A 14,251-nucleotide genomic window follows, 5' to 3' on the forward strand; every position below is an offset into this window, starting at 1 on the left:
TGACAAAGGGCCTCTTAGAGGTTGTGAAGCTTCAGTTCACATCACTGCAGCATCTTTTATATAATTCAAGTATTTATTAGATTTTGCATTTTATAACAGCAAATACAAAGATGCAGCAACCAAAAGCAAGAAGCAAACAAACAAAAAAATAAAGAAAAGAAAAAAAGAAAACAAAACAAAACAGTGAGGTTTTAACATATGTTGTATTAAGCTCAAATGTCCAAGTCAGGTAGACATGTAGGTGCAAAAATTGTCCCACTGTTCCAGCGCAGCTTCCGTCACATGATGTATTTTTCCCAGCATCTTTTCGCACGCAACATTCCCAATCATTCTTTCTTTCCACATTTTAAGCGTTGGAGTATGGGAGTCCTTCCAGTGTTCCAAAATGACACGGGCACATGTTACCAATGCAGTACTTAACACTCTAAACTGGTGTTTATTTAATTGCGGCACCTCTCCTTTGTCTCCTAGTAAACATAATTTAGGTGATCTGGGTAGGTTACAAAGTGTCCACCCCTGCAAATAATTCAGTGCAGTGTTCCAAACTGGAAAAACCAGCGGGCATTCCCAGAGGGCGTGTATCAGAGTACCTTTGGCTTGTTGGCATTTCCAACACAAGTCATCTCTACCAATCCCCATTCATACAGCCTTGAAGGAGTATAATAGTATCTGTTAAGAATTTTGTATTGAATAAATTTCCCCCTGGCTTCCCTAATGTATAATCCATTGTTCGACAATATAGAATCCCATGTACCTTCATCCATTGTACGCCCTAGATCCCTTTCCCATGCTTTTTTCAGGCTCTTATTTATATTATTTTTAATCCATGGGCAAATATTATACCATTTCGCAGCTGTGCACAGAAATGGGGATAGTAGCATAAAATTCTCTATCAGGTTACTTTCACATGTTATTGTAACTCCTCCTTTTAAACAGTTTCTTATTTGCAAATACTTCCAGAAATGACTGCTACCCTCTAAACAAAACTTATTTTTAATATCCTCATACGACATGAAAACTCCCCCTTCAAATTGGTCACTAACAGTTCTGATACCTCTTCTCAGCCATTGTGTCCAGTAAACAGTCTGCTTACCAATTTTAATTTTAGGATTATACCACAAGGGGGCATACTTCTGTACATGTGGCACAAGTTTATATTTCTTATGCACCTCCAACAATACCATTTTCGAAAATTTCAAAATAGGGTTATTACAGTACATCTCACAGAATGACTGGAACAGTTTTCAGTCCTCACAGTGAACATTTTAGCTCTGGGGGGGAAAAAAACAACCTCATTCTCTACGTACTTCCAGCACAATTGTGGACTAGCAAAATCACTCAATGAAATGTGATGAACCAAAAATCCTATTCAGGGTTTCAAACAAGGTTTCAGAGTCCAGTACACATGTCAAAGGAACTCACAGCTGTTGTTACTATGTTTACTCAGACAATGAGGATCTAATGCACTTACCTCAGGAACTGACATGATAGAAAAGCAGTCTAGCTACCTACAAAATGTATACAAGTAACTGTAGCTGTAAACCTTGCATACTATAATTACTCCACTCACTTTTAATCAGGCCCAGGACTCTAAAAAGAGTTTGTGATGTTTGGAGAGTCTTGCGCGTGTATCATTTGTAAAATGATTAGAACACCAGGACCAAAGATGCAAAGGTGCCCTGGAGACTATCCAGGACAAATAAACAGGATGTAAAATGCAAGCTAGGACAGCGTACACTGAGAGGCACCACCAAGTGGCTGGGATAGTGTAGAAGAACATCTGTGTCACATATGGACTGGAAGCACCCAAGTCCTGATGGGAGACTCAACAAAGGTGGATGAGGACAACAGGGCTGAGCACCTATGGGGCTTCTAGTTCAACACAAACAAGCAGGTGCTGCAGAACCAACCAGACAAAAGACAAATGCTAACAAACGGCAGTGTCTGTGAGTCCTAGAAAGACAAGCAGGGAAATCAAAGCAGGAATGAAGCTCAAAAAGGCTGAAACTCATTATATCCTAATAGTAAATACAAACAGAACTGTAGAGGCCTGCTGGGAAATCAGGAAGTTCTATCAGAAATAACAAAGTCCTTAAAATGAGGATGCTGTAATTATTTTCACCTGCTGGAACAGATTTTCTAATTGTGTTTTCTTTGGGTATCTGTTAGTGTCCAATAATACTGTAATATAGTGTCTGAGAAGATGTGCCTGATACAGCAAACACTCACGTATTCATTCATTATATATATATATAATATATATCAGTGAGATAAGCCATGGAAATGTGAGCCTGCAGCTCTCTCAACACTCAGACTTACAACTCTGATGTTAAAGGTTATTTAACTGCTGAATGCAGTATAATTGCTCATTCAGCAAGTGAGGTTGCTGAATGACTTCCTCCCCCCGTCTGTTTCAGTGCATCCGATCATATTATATTCTGAAGAACAGAGAATGGCTTACATTATTAATACAGTCAGAAAAAAACTTATTAGAATCCCAGGTTATTTAGTAAGTTTGCCCACTATCAAAGAAATGATCAGTCTGTAATTTGAATGGTTTGGTTGTTTTGGTCTTCAATCAGCCCACTAGCTACTGTAGCCAAACCCAGGCAAATATCCCAGAATGCATTTTGTGCAAAACTCAAATGAGGCAGTTGCGGAGGAACGGGGAGTGGCGGAATTTAAAATATTACTCTTTCTGGATCACAAAATAAAATTTTGCAATATTTTTAGGCTATAATGTTTAAACTTCAAATAGCTTCTCGATTTATCAAGTGCTCTAACGTTTTTGGTCAAAGTATCTGTACTTTCTAGTACTTGTATTTTCAAAACAGACTTTTCACCGATTCCCTGTGTGTTAACAGAGGGGGGTGTGATCGTGGATGCCCTGCAGGTGCATCCACACGGCACCGCTGTTAAAAATGAACTGCCTTGTGTAGCTGTAACAAGACTAGGTATAAAAAGCTAACACTGCTATATTATTCCATCTCACTTAGGTATATTTATTTGATTGGACAACTCCTACAGTTGATTACTGAGAATGTAACCTCTGTGCTCCCGCTTGGGATTAATCAGCTCAGTAAGCTCCTCCATTGTATTGTCCAAAGACCTCACATTACCTGTGATCACTGCAACAGCTCCAGCAGTGACACTTCTTTGTTGTCTTCATAGCTCCTCGGGTATTATGGCAGTCAACCTGCAGGGAAATTTCAAGAGCTAAAATGTTAAGAACTTTAAATTTTCAGTGTATTGAAATGTATTAAGGCCATTTCAATACACTGAAATGCCCTTAACATCATACAGTTTTGTATGTTAACTGAAATAAAAAAAATAGGTATTATTATTTTTCCAATTGTGTAATAACTTTCTACATCTCTCTTACTGCAGTTATCGAGGATCAGGGTGGCTGTTCAAACTGCAAATCAGTTACAATAGAAAGTAAAGCTCTACAACTCCATCACAAACCATCAGCTGCCTGAATAGTCAAGGAGCCACTGAGGATGGACGACATCACACTAAATATCGCCATCACTGGAGAATCTGGGGCTGGTAAATCCAGCTTTGTAAATGCCTTCAGAGGCATCAGTGACGAAGGTGAGGGAGCTGCTCCGACCGGCATTGTAGAAACCACCTCAGAGGTCACAGCGTACCCCCATCCAGAGTATCGTAATGTTACTTTATGGGATCTTCCTGGAATCAACACCACCAAGTTTTCAGCTGATAAGTACCTGAAGCTTGTTGGATTTGAGAAGTTTGACTTCTTCATCATCATCTCAGCTGATCGCTTCAGAGAAAATGACGTGAAACTGGCTCAGGAGATTCAGAAGATGAAGAAAAAGTTCTACTTCGTTCGCTCAAAGATTGATGATGATATAAATGCTGAGAGAACAAAGAGTGACTTCAGTGAAAAGAGGACTCTGACAAAAATCAGAGACAACTGCATTCAAGGTGAGCGACCTCATTCAGGTGCAAAATAACATAAGTCTGAAAAAAAATCAGCAGCATGGGATATTTTTGTTAAATGTTATGGGTTTTTTTTTAAGAATCCAAAAACGATCTCCATGCCCCTCCATTTCATAGTTTCTTAGCAAAACATGAGGATTTAAAAAAAAAGCACAAAAAAAAAATCCATGTTTTATTACAACTAATTATGCATAATTGTTCTGAGATTCATTACCTTTGGTTATGAACAAAATAAACCTGTTGGGACATGATCATCTGAGTTCTTCATACTGCCAATTAATGTATGAAATCATTATTGGATATGTTTTTTTGACTCAGGTATAGGATACCAGATTGCAATTTAACAAGAGAAATTTTTACGTTTAATAAAAACCAAAACTATGAGTTTTACAAATAAACCTGATAAAATGGGGGGGAAAAAAATTATATATATAAAATCGATGTCTCGTTCACTCTTGGCATACAGAGAGAGAGAACACCTGTTTGAAGGAAACAGAATGACTGAATTCAAACAGCATGTTGTGACAAAACAATAACCTGAAACTCACTATGCAGTTCCACAGGGTTGCAGGAAACTGAAGCTGAATCAACTGATAATTCTCTGTAACTAATAATAAGAACAGCTAGCATTTTATATTTTCTTTTTGTGATCGTCACAACATGTTTTCCTTCTGTGACACAGGACTCAGAGGACTGGGCATCGAGTCTCCACAGGTCTTCCTGGTGTCCAGCTTTGAGCTCAGCTTGTACGACTTCTCTCTCTTACATGAGACCTTAGAGAGAGAGCTCCCTGAACACCAGAGAGATGCTCTGCTGTTTGCTACACCCAGTTTCAACCTGAAGATCATCAGCAAGAAGAAAGAAGCTTTCAAGGTAAGATTGTATTGCTGCTGTGTTTAGGATCATTGTCCTGTTGATCAGTTAGCAGCACCTGGCTGCTGCTTACCTTAGTAAATCCTGAGGAAGGAGAACTGAGAAAATCTCCATAATTTGGCTCCAGCTTGTATTTAAGGTATTTTATTTTTGTTTGTGTAATTATTTAATTGTTGCATTTTAGGCCAGTTGTGTGTATAATGTTAGATTGTGATAGTTACATTTCATGCCTCTAAAATCGCAAAAGTAAATTTTGTCCTCTTTTGCTGTTTCAGTCTTTAAGTACAAGCACAGACGACCAGTTTGGATTTGCATTACTTAAAGAAGAAATTAATGAAGCTCTGATGAAGAATGACCAACGAGCAGCTGCTGCAAAGATCAAAGAGTTAATGATGAAGGAGAAAAACATCAGACTAAATATCGCCATCACAGGAGAATCTGGTTCTGGTAAATCCACCTTTGTTAACGCCCTCAGAGGACTATGTGATGATGAGGAGGGAGCTGCTCCTACTGGTGTTACAGAAACCACCATGAAGGTCACACCGTACCCCCATCCAAAGTATCCCAATGTTACTTTATGGGATCTTCCTGGAATCGGCAGCACCAAGTTTCCTGCTGATAAGTACCTGGAGCTTGTTGGATTTGAGAAGTTTGACTTCTTCATCATCATCTCAGACACTCGCTTCACGGAAAATGACGTGAAACTGGCTCAGGAGGTTCACAGGATGAAGAAAAAGTTCTACTTTGTTCGATCAAAGATCGACAACGATATAAAGGCTGAGAGAAGAAAGAGAGACTTCAGTGAAGAGAGGACTCTGACAAAGATCAGAGACGACTGTGTTAACGGTGAGTGTTCAGTGATCATTTATCCCAGTGTGAGATGAATTTCTGGATGTATTCTTTAATAATGTGTGAATGTAATAACCTTTATTTTCTGTTGTTTACATCATCACATACTCAGAAAAATGACAAGTTACTTTGATTATCAGTGATCACTGAGAGAAGCTGTATGAACTTTATTTGATGTTTCAAGTGTATAAAGTTATTTAGATCTGTCCTCCTGCAGCTGCTGGAGAGGTCAGGCTTTTATTGGACAGCTGAACTTTATAACACTGATCACTCATTAAACTGCTACTGTCTCTCTCAGGCTGATACCAAGATTTAGGATTAGAACAGATTTTTAATTTATTTGTTCATTTTTGACTGACAAGATAAAATTATCAATCAAATTCATTTATTGGGTCAACAATGTATAAACATATAATCAGTTTTCTCTCCAGTGTTTGTCTCCATCAACAAACATACTTTAGTTGTTTGATGTTTCTTGAAGAACAGCTGCCTGCTGCTGTTAATCTCGATGTTTGTTTGGTATTGTTCAGACTCTCTGGGCTGCAGTTTCTCTTCATATTAATCTTACATTAAAAACACTCTAATCATTCCCATGATTCCCAGCAGCAGATAGGATCCAAGATTATTCTAAACTATACACAACTAAACTATAATCCTTCATAACTCTGTGGAGTCAGAGGAGTCAATGAATCCACTGATAGGAAAGCCTAGTTTTAGATCATTTATTATTTCATACTTAATCTTCACACTGTGTGTTTCTTCTGTGACACAGGACTCAGAGGATTAGGCATCAAGTCTCCACAGGTCTTCCTGGTGTCCAACTTTGAGCTCCACCTGTACGACTTCCCTCTCTTACAGCAGACCTTAGACAGAGACCTTCCTGCACACAAGAGAGATGCTCTGCTGTGTGCCATGCCCAACATCAACCCAGAGATCATCAGGAAGAAGAAAGAAGCTCTGAAGTCCAAAATAAAATACTGGGCTACTCTGTCTGCAGCTGGAGCAGCTGTTCCAGTTCCTGGTCTTTCTATTGCTGTTGATGCTGCTGTGCTGGTTGGTGCTGTCACAGATTATGTTTTCGCGTTTGGTCTCGATGTCCCGTCTCTGCAGAGACTTTCTGCCAGAACAGGTGTGTCCTACGATGATCTGTGTGTTGTCATCATTTCACCACTGGCTGCAGTAGAAATAACTACAGGGCTCCTCTTGAGGGTGATAGCCCAACTTGGGTCCGTAGCTGCATTAATTGTAGCAGAGGAAGCATCCAGATGGATTCCATTTATTGGAATCCCAATAGCCATGGGTCTCTCTTTCACCACAACTTACAAAATTCTGAATTTGTTCCTCGACCAGCTCGCTGAAGATGCTCACAGGGTGTTTGAAAGAGCTTTAGTCTGAACACATCAGTGTGAATTTGAAAGTAAGAGATGATTGAAACTTAAAAGAGTTTAAATGAAATTAGTTTAAATCATTAAATATAAATATACTGAAACAAATCATGTTGCAGCTGCATATTTGAGCCATTATCCTACTATAGCTGATAAATGTATCGGAGGCCTCAGCAGGTCTCATTTCTTCTCATCACATCAATACAGGAACAAATGTGATGTTATTATTCAGATAAAACCTGCTAGAAGAGCTACTGAAGTTTTTTTAATCCTTTGTGTGACGTGGTGATGTCATCACCGTTTACAGATCAGGTGATGTGATAGTTACTCCTGAAACATTATCTCTGAATTTCTTCTGTTTGATTCACTTTGTGATTAAACTCTTTTTGTTATCATATTGTAGCTTACAGCATAATAAATACTTTTAATGCAGAGTGTTTGATGATGAACAGAGGTTTGTAGAACAGAAACACACCTCTGTGGTGTTTTTGTCCTGTTGACTGTAGATTGTGATGAGAGTTCACTGCCCTCCAGTGGTCACAGTGAGGAACTACCACACAAATAATACAGATATGAATCCAAATGTTTATCAACGTTATTCCTGCTTTTCATTAATAAATTGTTCTTGATAAACATTTTTACCATTTATGTCTTTATTTAAGAAGTGTTTTAAATGAAATATATTTTAACATAGAGAGTTATTCAGCTCTCTCAGCATTGGTGAGTTGGACACAGTGTTAGCTCTGAACAGTCTTTGAGCAAATTAGTGAAAATTCATGAATCTGCAGTCTGTCACAACTACAACAACTAATGTTTCTAAATTCTCATTCTTTGGTTTGCATAAAAATGTGAAACAATATCACTGAGATCTAAAACATTTGGACCTCAGACTGTGTCCTGTTCCAGGATAATAATTGCTGAGTTTATTCTGTTATTTGATATTTTTGATATTTAATTATCAGTTTTAGTCTTTTTAAGAAGACTCTAAAAGAATCTGACAGTGCTTTGTGTTCACTTTAAAAATGAGATGCTTTCACTTTTTCTTAATCACTTTGGCTCATTTCTCACAGCAGAAAAATAATTCTCACCACTCTTCCTGCACTTCTCCAAACAGTTTTTCATAACACAGTCACCTTTGCAAAAGACACTCCAACAATCTAAACCATTTTTAGGTTTGGCTAAACTGCAATAAAATCTGAAGTCTTTACAGTTTTCATCATCTTAATATCAAAAATGTTCTTTTACAATCTTTATGCAGAGTGTATTTAGTTACTTTGTTACCTGCCGGACCAGTGGTTGGCCACCTGGACTGTTTTTCCACCTTTCTGACATAGAAAGGTGGTTCATCCTCAAAAACCCTCCAATATTGTTGAATTACAACACTACACAGTGCTGTAAAAGACTGATTTCCAGAAAACAGGGCTGGACTGGGACAAATAAATCGGCCCGGTCATTTTGACTAGAGACCGGCCCACCAGGTATTATAGGACAAACCATAAAGCCTTTGAATGAAAACAAACGCTGTTGTAACAGTGATGTATGCTGTCTTGTTGATATATATATATATATATATATATATATATATATTAGGGGTGCAACGATACACAAAATTCACGGTTCGGTTCGGTTCGATACTTTGGTGTCACGGTTCGATATTTTTTTCGATACAAAAAAAATGTTCATGCCTTTTTATTAATTTGTCATTTATTAAATTTTCACGGCACATTCTGCACCACATCTCTGTGCGTTCATCATTTGTTTGAAGCCAGCTCACCTCCTGCAACCACTTTTCAGAGAATACGCCCTTCTTTTGTGGTTCGGACTCCTTCTGACATTTCTTTGGAGGTGGAGGAACATCACAGTAATTGCTTAAAGGAGCTTCTTCGACATCTTTAAGAGTTCTAAACAAATGTCTGTCCTCCTGAAAATCTTATGTACGCAAACACGCATTGCAACTTCTTATCTTGTGCCGGTTTTTATTTTGACAGCGAATGCGCACCTGCGGACCACTTATGTGCAGCCCTGGTTATTTAGCTCGTCATATTGCAGCCACAGAAATTCTTTTGTCCATGAAACCATAAAGCTGCACTTTCTTTTTTCCTTATAGTCTGATTTGTCATAACCTTTCCGTTTTGTGGTAAGCTTTTCTTTGGCTGTCACTTCTTCACCCTGACCTGTCTTATTTGGCTCAGCAGAACTAAAATATATATCCTGCTGCTTTTACACACGCACTAACATAACGCTCAGCGATTCTCTGCGCGATCAACCTCTCACATGTTTAAGCTGCGGGAGATTTCACTTGTCATGTTTGCATAGTAAGCTAACGATTGATAAGACGATGTCAGAGGAATTGGTGCGCAAATTATCATCACTCACCAATCAGTGCTGTCGCTCTCTATACACAGTTCACGCGATTGCAAAGTGAAAGCAAAAAACAAGCAAATTCAAACGCGATTTCAATATGTCACATATTGACAGTGGCCGATGCCAATGACATAATTACCCAGCTACATTTCCGAAAGAATGCAAAAGCATTGACATATATTTTTCCTTCCTACGATAGGCCGACGGGCAGGGCAGAGATAGATTTTGGTAGCCCGACTGGAAAAAAGCCCCAGGACGTCGGGCTAGCGATTTTGCGAGCCCTGTATCTGATTGAGGAATCACTCATCTTTGGAAAAGAGAGTTTATTATGGAGAAATGTCTCTTTCCAAAATAAAAGCTATACTATACGCTTCTTCTGGGCTATATTCTCAGCAGCATATTAAACATATCAGGTCCCCATAAGGAGAATCATGTGCTAACGGCTGTCTAAATGACTCGGGTAAAGTTTGTAGCATGCGTGCTTGTTGTTTTTCTCTGCTTCCACTTGTCTTTGCACGAGGATGATGTCGGAGTAAATGTGCAGTCATATTGGTTGTGTTCCCACTAGTGCTGTCAGCGTTAATCTGAAATGACATTAACGTCACAACACGGCAAATCTCCGTTAACGAGCTACCGCGGATCACCTCATGAGTGGGGCTGGAAGACGTCAACACATTAACGAGCTAACTGCGCTAACACACTAGTTCCCACCAATTGAGCATTGCTGGCACATCCAACATACTGTTTTACTTTTGTCCATGACACGCTTACCTTCAGGGTCATACGTCACATGAAAACCAAAATAGTTCCAAACGCCAGATCTGAATGAGGGTGGGGGAGGTTCAATTTGCCATGTTGCAACTAGCCTAGCTTCTGTCTCGCTAGCTTGCCCTGTGCTCAGTGAATCTGTGTTCGACTACTCCGCCTAGGCTGCACTGTCGAGCGCAGATCCACTGAGCGCTCAACACAGACAGCATCATCAGAAGGAAAGTTGATAAAATAAATTAAAAATGTTGTATCGTTCGATACATATGCGTACCGAACCGAAAGCACTGTATCGAACGGTTCGATATCGATACGAGTATCGTTGCACCCCTAATATATATATATATATATATATATATATATAAACATACATATATATACATATGACTGACCAACCTGTGCACTGCCTGGATTGATTACAAGAAGGCCTATGACTCAATGCCCCACAGCTGGATACTGGAATGCCTAGAATTGTACAAGATCAATGGGACCCTAAGAGCCTTCATCAGGAACTCAATGGGGAGGGGATGTGGCGTACAACACTAGAGGCCAACTCCAAGCCCATAGCACAAGTCACCATCAAGTGCGGGATCTATCAAGGAGATGCTCTGTCCCCACTGCTGTTCTGCATAGGCCTCTACCCCCTCAGTGAGATCATTAACAAGACTGGCTACGGATACCGACTACGGAACGGAGCAGTTGTCAGCCACCTCCTGTACATGGATGACATCAAGCTGTATGCCAAGAGTGAACGAGACATCGATTCACTGATCCACACTACCAGGCTATACAGCAATGACATTGGAATGTCGTTCGGGCTGGAGAAGTGTAGTCGGATGGTAACAAAGAGAGGGAAGGTAGTCAGAACTGAGGGGACTGAACTACCAGAAGGCAACATTGCAGACATAGAGGACAGTTACAAGTACCTGGGGATCCCGCAGGCGAATGGGAACCACGAAGAGGCCGCTAGGAAAGCTGCAACCACCAAGTACCTGCAGAGGGTCAGGCAAATCCTGAGGAGTCAGTTGAACGGTAAGAACAAGATCCGGGCCATCAACACCTACGCCCTGCCCGTGATCAGGTACCCTGCTGGGGTAATAGGCTGGCCAAAGGAGGAGATAGAAGCCACTGACATAAAGACAAGAAAGCTCCTTACCATGCATGGAGGGTTTCACCCCAAGTCCAGCACCCTGAGGCTGTACGCTAAGCGGAAGGAAGGGGGCCGGGGACTGGTGAGTGTCAGCACCACAGTCCAGGATGAGACAACGAACATCCAAGAATACATCACGAAGATGGCCCCAACTGACCGAGTGCTCAGTGAATACCTCAGGCAGCAGAAACCCAAGAATGAGGAGGGAGACGAGGAACCATCATGGAAGGACAGGCCCCTGCACGGTATGTACCACCGGCAGATAGAGGAGGTGGCTGATATCCAGAAATCCTACCAGTGGCTGGACAAAGCTGGACTGAAAGATAGCACAGAGGCACTAATCATGGCAGCACAAGAACAAGCTCTGAGTACAAGATCCATAGAGGCTGGGGTCTATCACACCAGGCAAGACCCCAGGTGCAGGCTGTGTAAAGATGCCCCAGAGACAATCCAGCACATAACAGCAGGGTGCAAGATGCTAGCAGGCAAGGCATACATGGAACGCCATAACCAAGTGGCCGGCATAGTGTACAGGAACATCTGTGCCGAGTATAACCTGGAAGTCCTGAGGTCAAAATGGGAGACGCCCCCAAGGGTGGTGGAGAATGACCGAGCTAAGATCCTGTGGGACTTCCAGATACAGACGGACAAAATGTTGGTGGCTAACCAACCGGACATCATAGTGGTGGTAGACAAACAGAAGAAGACGGCCGTAGCGATCGATGTAGCGGTTCCCAATGACAGCAGTATCAGGAAGAAGGAACACGAGAAGCTGGAGAAATACCAAGGGCTCAGAGAAGAGCTGGAGAGGATGTGGAGGGTGAAGGTAACGGTGGTCCCCGTGGTAATCGGAGCACTAGGTGCAGTGACTCCCAAGCTAGGCGAGTGGCTCCAGCAGATCCCGGGAATAACATCGGAGATCTCTGTCCAGAAGAGCGCAGTCCTGGGAACAGCTAAGATACTGCGCAGGACCCTCAAGCTCCCAGGCCTCTGGTAGAGGACCCGAGCTTGAAGGATAAACCGCCCGCAGGGGCGTGCTGGGTGTTTTTTTTTTTATATATATATGTATATGTGTGTATGTATATGTATATATTAGGGGTGCAACGATACTCGTATCGATATCGAACCGTTCGATACAGTGCTTTCGGTTCGGTACGCATATGTATCGAACGATACAACATTTTTAATTTATTTTATCAACTTTCCTTCTGATGATGCTGTCTGTGTTGAGCGCTCAGTGGATCTGCGCTCGACAGTGCAGCCTAGGCGGAGTAGTCGAACACAGATTCACTGAGCACAGGGCAAGCTAGCGAGACAGAAGCTAGGCTAGTTGCAACATGGCAAATTGAACCTCCCCCACCCTCATTCAGATCTGGCGTTTGGAACTATTTTGGTTTTCATGTGACGTATGACCCTGAAGGTAAGCGCGTCATGGACTAAAGTAAAACAGTATGTTGGATGTGCCAGCAATGCTCAATTGGTGGGAACTAGTGTGTTAGCGCAGTTAGCTCGTTAATGTGTTGACGTCTTCCAGCCCCACTCATGAGGTGATCCGCGGTAGCTCGTTAACGGAGATTTGCCGTGTTGTGACGTTAATGTCATTTCAGATTAACGCTGACAGCACTAGTGGGAACACAACCAATATGACTGCACATTTACTCCGACATCATCCTCGTGCAAAGACAAGTGGAAGCAGAGAAAAACAACAAGCACGCATGCTACAAACTTTACCCGAGTCATTTAGACAGCCGTTAGCACATGATTCTCCTTATGGGGACCTGATATGTTTAATATGCTGCTGAGAATATAGCCCAGAAGAAGCGTATAGTATAGCTTTTATTTTGGAAAGAGACATTTCTCCATAATAAACTCTCTTTTCCAAAGATGAGTGATTCCTCAATCAGATACAGGGCTCGCAAAATCGCTAGCCCGACGTCCTGGGGCTTTTTTCCAGTCGGGCTACCAAAATCTATCTCTGCCCTGCCCGTCGGCCTATCGTAGGAAGGAAAAATATATGTCAATGCTTTTGCATTCTTTCGGAAATGTAGCTGGGTAATTATGTCATTGGCATCGGCCACTGTCAATATGTGACATATTGAAATCGCGTTTGAATTTGCTTGTTTTTTGCTTTCACTTTGCAATCGCGTGAACTGTGTATAGAGAGCGACAGCACTGATTGGTGAGTGATGATAATTTGCGCACCAATTCCTCTGACATCGTCTTATCAATCGTTAGCTTACTATGCAAACATGACAAGTGAAATCTCCCGCAGCTTAAACATGTGAGAGGTTGATCGCGCAGAGAATCGCTGAGCGTTATGTTAGTGCGTGTGTAAAAGCAGCAGGATATATATTTTAGTTCTGCTGAGCCAAATAAGACAGGTCAGGGTGAAGAAGTGACAGCCAAAGAAAAGCTTACCACAAAACGGAAAGGTTATGACAAATCAGACTATAAGGAAAAAAGAAAGTGCAGCTTTATGGTTTCATGGACAAAAGAATTTCTGTGGCTGCAATATGACGAGCTAAATAACCAGGGCTGCACATAAGTGGTCCGCAGGTGCGCATTCGCTGTCAAAATAAAAACCGGCACAAGATAAGAAGTTGCAATGCGTGTTTGCGTACATAAGATTTTCAGGAGGACAGACATTTGTTTAGAACTCTTAAAGATGTCGAAGAAGCTCCTTTAAGCAATTACTGTGATGTTCCTCCACCTCCAAAGAAATGTCAGAAGGAGTCCGAACCACAAAAGAAGGGCGTATTCTCTGAAAAGTGGTTGCAGGAGGTGAGCTGGCTTCAAACAAATGATGAACGCACAGAGATGTGGTGCAGAATGTGCCGTGAAAATTTAATAAATGACAAATTAATAAAAAGGCATGAACATTTTTTTTGTATCGAAAAAATAT

General features: G+C 41.2%; 2 protein-coding genes and 1 pseudogene across 3 annotated transcripts in view; all 3 read left to right on the forward strand.

Annotated features, from left to right (window-relative positions):
- LOC146495633 (uncharacterized) overlaps nt 1–7,709 on the forward strand; it is a 183,512-nt gene extending 175,803 nt beyond the window's left edge. The window contains exon 11 of the mRNA XM_085144247.1: nt 7,085–7,709. Coding sequence (XP_085000373.1) covers nt 7,085–7,094 — 10 coding nt within the window. The 3' untranslated portion in view covers nt 7,095–7,709. The remainder of the gene's footprint in view (nt 1–7,084) is intronic.
- LOC146495635 (interferon-induced very large GTPase 1-like) overlaps nt 1–7,709 on the forward strand; it is a 123,985-nt pseudogene extending 116,276 nt beyond the window's left edge. Inside the window, exons 7-9 of the transcript XR_014871080.1 lie at nt 4,646–4,836; nt 5,112–5,682; nt 6,458–7,709. The product of XR_014871080.1 is annotated as an interferon-induced very large GTPase 1-like (transcript). The remainder of the gene's footprint in view (nt 1–4,645; nt 4,837–5,111; nt 5,683–6,457) is intronic.
- The window catches only part of LOC146495637 (interferon-inducible GTPase 5-like), a 120,946-nt gene that overhangs the window by 97,728 nt on the left and 8,967 nt on the right, over nt 1–14,251 (forward strand). The window lies entirely within an intron of this gene.

This window comes from Neolamprologus multifasciatus, chromosome 19 (assembly GCF_963576455.1).
Source record: "Neolamprologus multifasciatus chromosome 19, fNeoMul1.2, whole genome shotgun sequence".
Classification (NCBI taxonomy): domain Eukaryota; kingdom Metazoa; phylum Chordata; class Actinopteri; order Cichliformes; family Cichlidae; genus Neolamprologus; species Neolamprologus multifasciatus.